General features: G+C 58.1%; 1 protein-coding gene across 1 annotated transcript; it reads right to left on the reverse strand.

Moving 5' to 3' along the window:
- Positions 1–7: 7 nt before the first annotated feature.
- LOC103770449 (myelin regulatory factor-like) lies at positions 8–832 on the reverse strand (the record flags this gene model as incomplete). Its single annotated transcript, XM_008937706.1, has 2 exons — positions 8–116; positions 632–832. Coding segments are annotated over 2 exons (310 nt in total), but the record flags the coding sequence as incomplete, so codon positions are not given.
- Between the last annotated feature and the right edge of the window lie 284 nt (positions 833–1,116).

Below are 1,116 nucleotides of genomic sequence, written 5' to 3' on the forward strand. Positions count from 1 at the left end.
GCTGTACCTGTCTCAGAGGTGTTGTCCATCCCCACCGTGGCTGCAAACTCAGGCTTGTAGTTGTAGTGCACCAGCCTCATCCTGGAGATCCTCTTGAGCTGCTCCGTGGTGTCCACCTGGGACAGAACAGACACGTGGAGCTCCTCAGGGGGGTGTTGCTTCAGAAGCTGCCATGACTCTGACCTTGAAGCAGCCAAACCAGCAGGACCTTGAGGGGCTGGAGCGTGGCCAGAGAAGGGCCTCAAGTCACCCCAGGGGAGGTTGAGGTTGGCCCTGAGGAACAATTTCTTGCCCTGGAGGGTTGCCCAGGGCTGTGCCAGGCTGCCCAGGGCAGTGGTGGAGTCCCCACCCCTGGAGGGGTTCCCAAGCCGTGGAGATGTGGGGTGAGGGACATAGGTTAGAGGTGACCTGGCCGTGCTGGGGAACAGTTGGACTTGATCATCTTGAAGTTCTCTTCCAACCAAACTGATTTCAAGGTTCTAAGGCCCTTCCCATCTGCTCAGAAGCTCAGGCTGCCCATAAAGACTGTGCCAAAATCAGCAGTGAAGCTCACGAGGCCACCCACACTTTCTCTGGTGCCTCTTTAGACCCCTGATGACCTCCAACCTCCCCTGGATGACCTGCCCCTTACCTCCTGGATGTCCTCCTTCACTCGGAGGTCTGAAGGGTGCATGAGTGAGCCCATGACCTTCACGTTGCCATGGACCACCAGGGCTTCGTCGGGGCGATCCGTGTTGATGCCAACCCGGCCGTGGTGGAACACGGTGTCTGGGAGCTGAGCCCTCTGCCAGAGGACATCACTGTCACTCTCAAACTGCCCCGGGTTGGAGGCCTGTGGAGATAAGGAGGTGGACACTGAAAAGCAGCAGGAGCTGGGCAAAAGGTCTTGGAGATGTAGGCAGAGTGAGGACATCAGGAGAGCCCCAAGGAGCCGTCGTTCTACACGTGCTGCAGAAGGACTCTCTAGCAGGAGAGGCCAGAGGGACATCAGAGACCCTCAAGCTGCTGTGGTGGCCTGGACAGTGTTGTCCTCATGGGTGCAGTGGGATGAAGGTGCCAAACAAGATGGGTGGTCTCAAGTCTTGGATGTCTTTGATCACCTGGAGGCCACGTCCC

The sequence above is a fragment of the Merops nubicus genome, unplaced genomic scaffold (genome assembly GCF_000691845.1).
Source record: "Merops nubicus isolate BGI_N331 unplaced genomic scaffold, ASM69184v1 Scaffold46933, whole genome shotgun sequence".
Taxonomy (NCBI): Eukaryota; Metazoa; Chordata; class Aves; order Coraciiformes; family Meropidae; genus Merops; species Merops nubicus.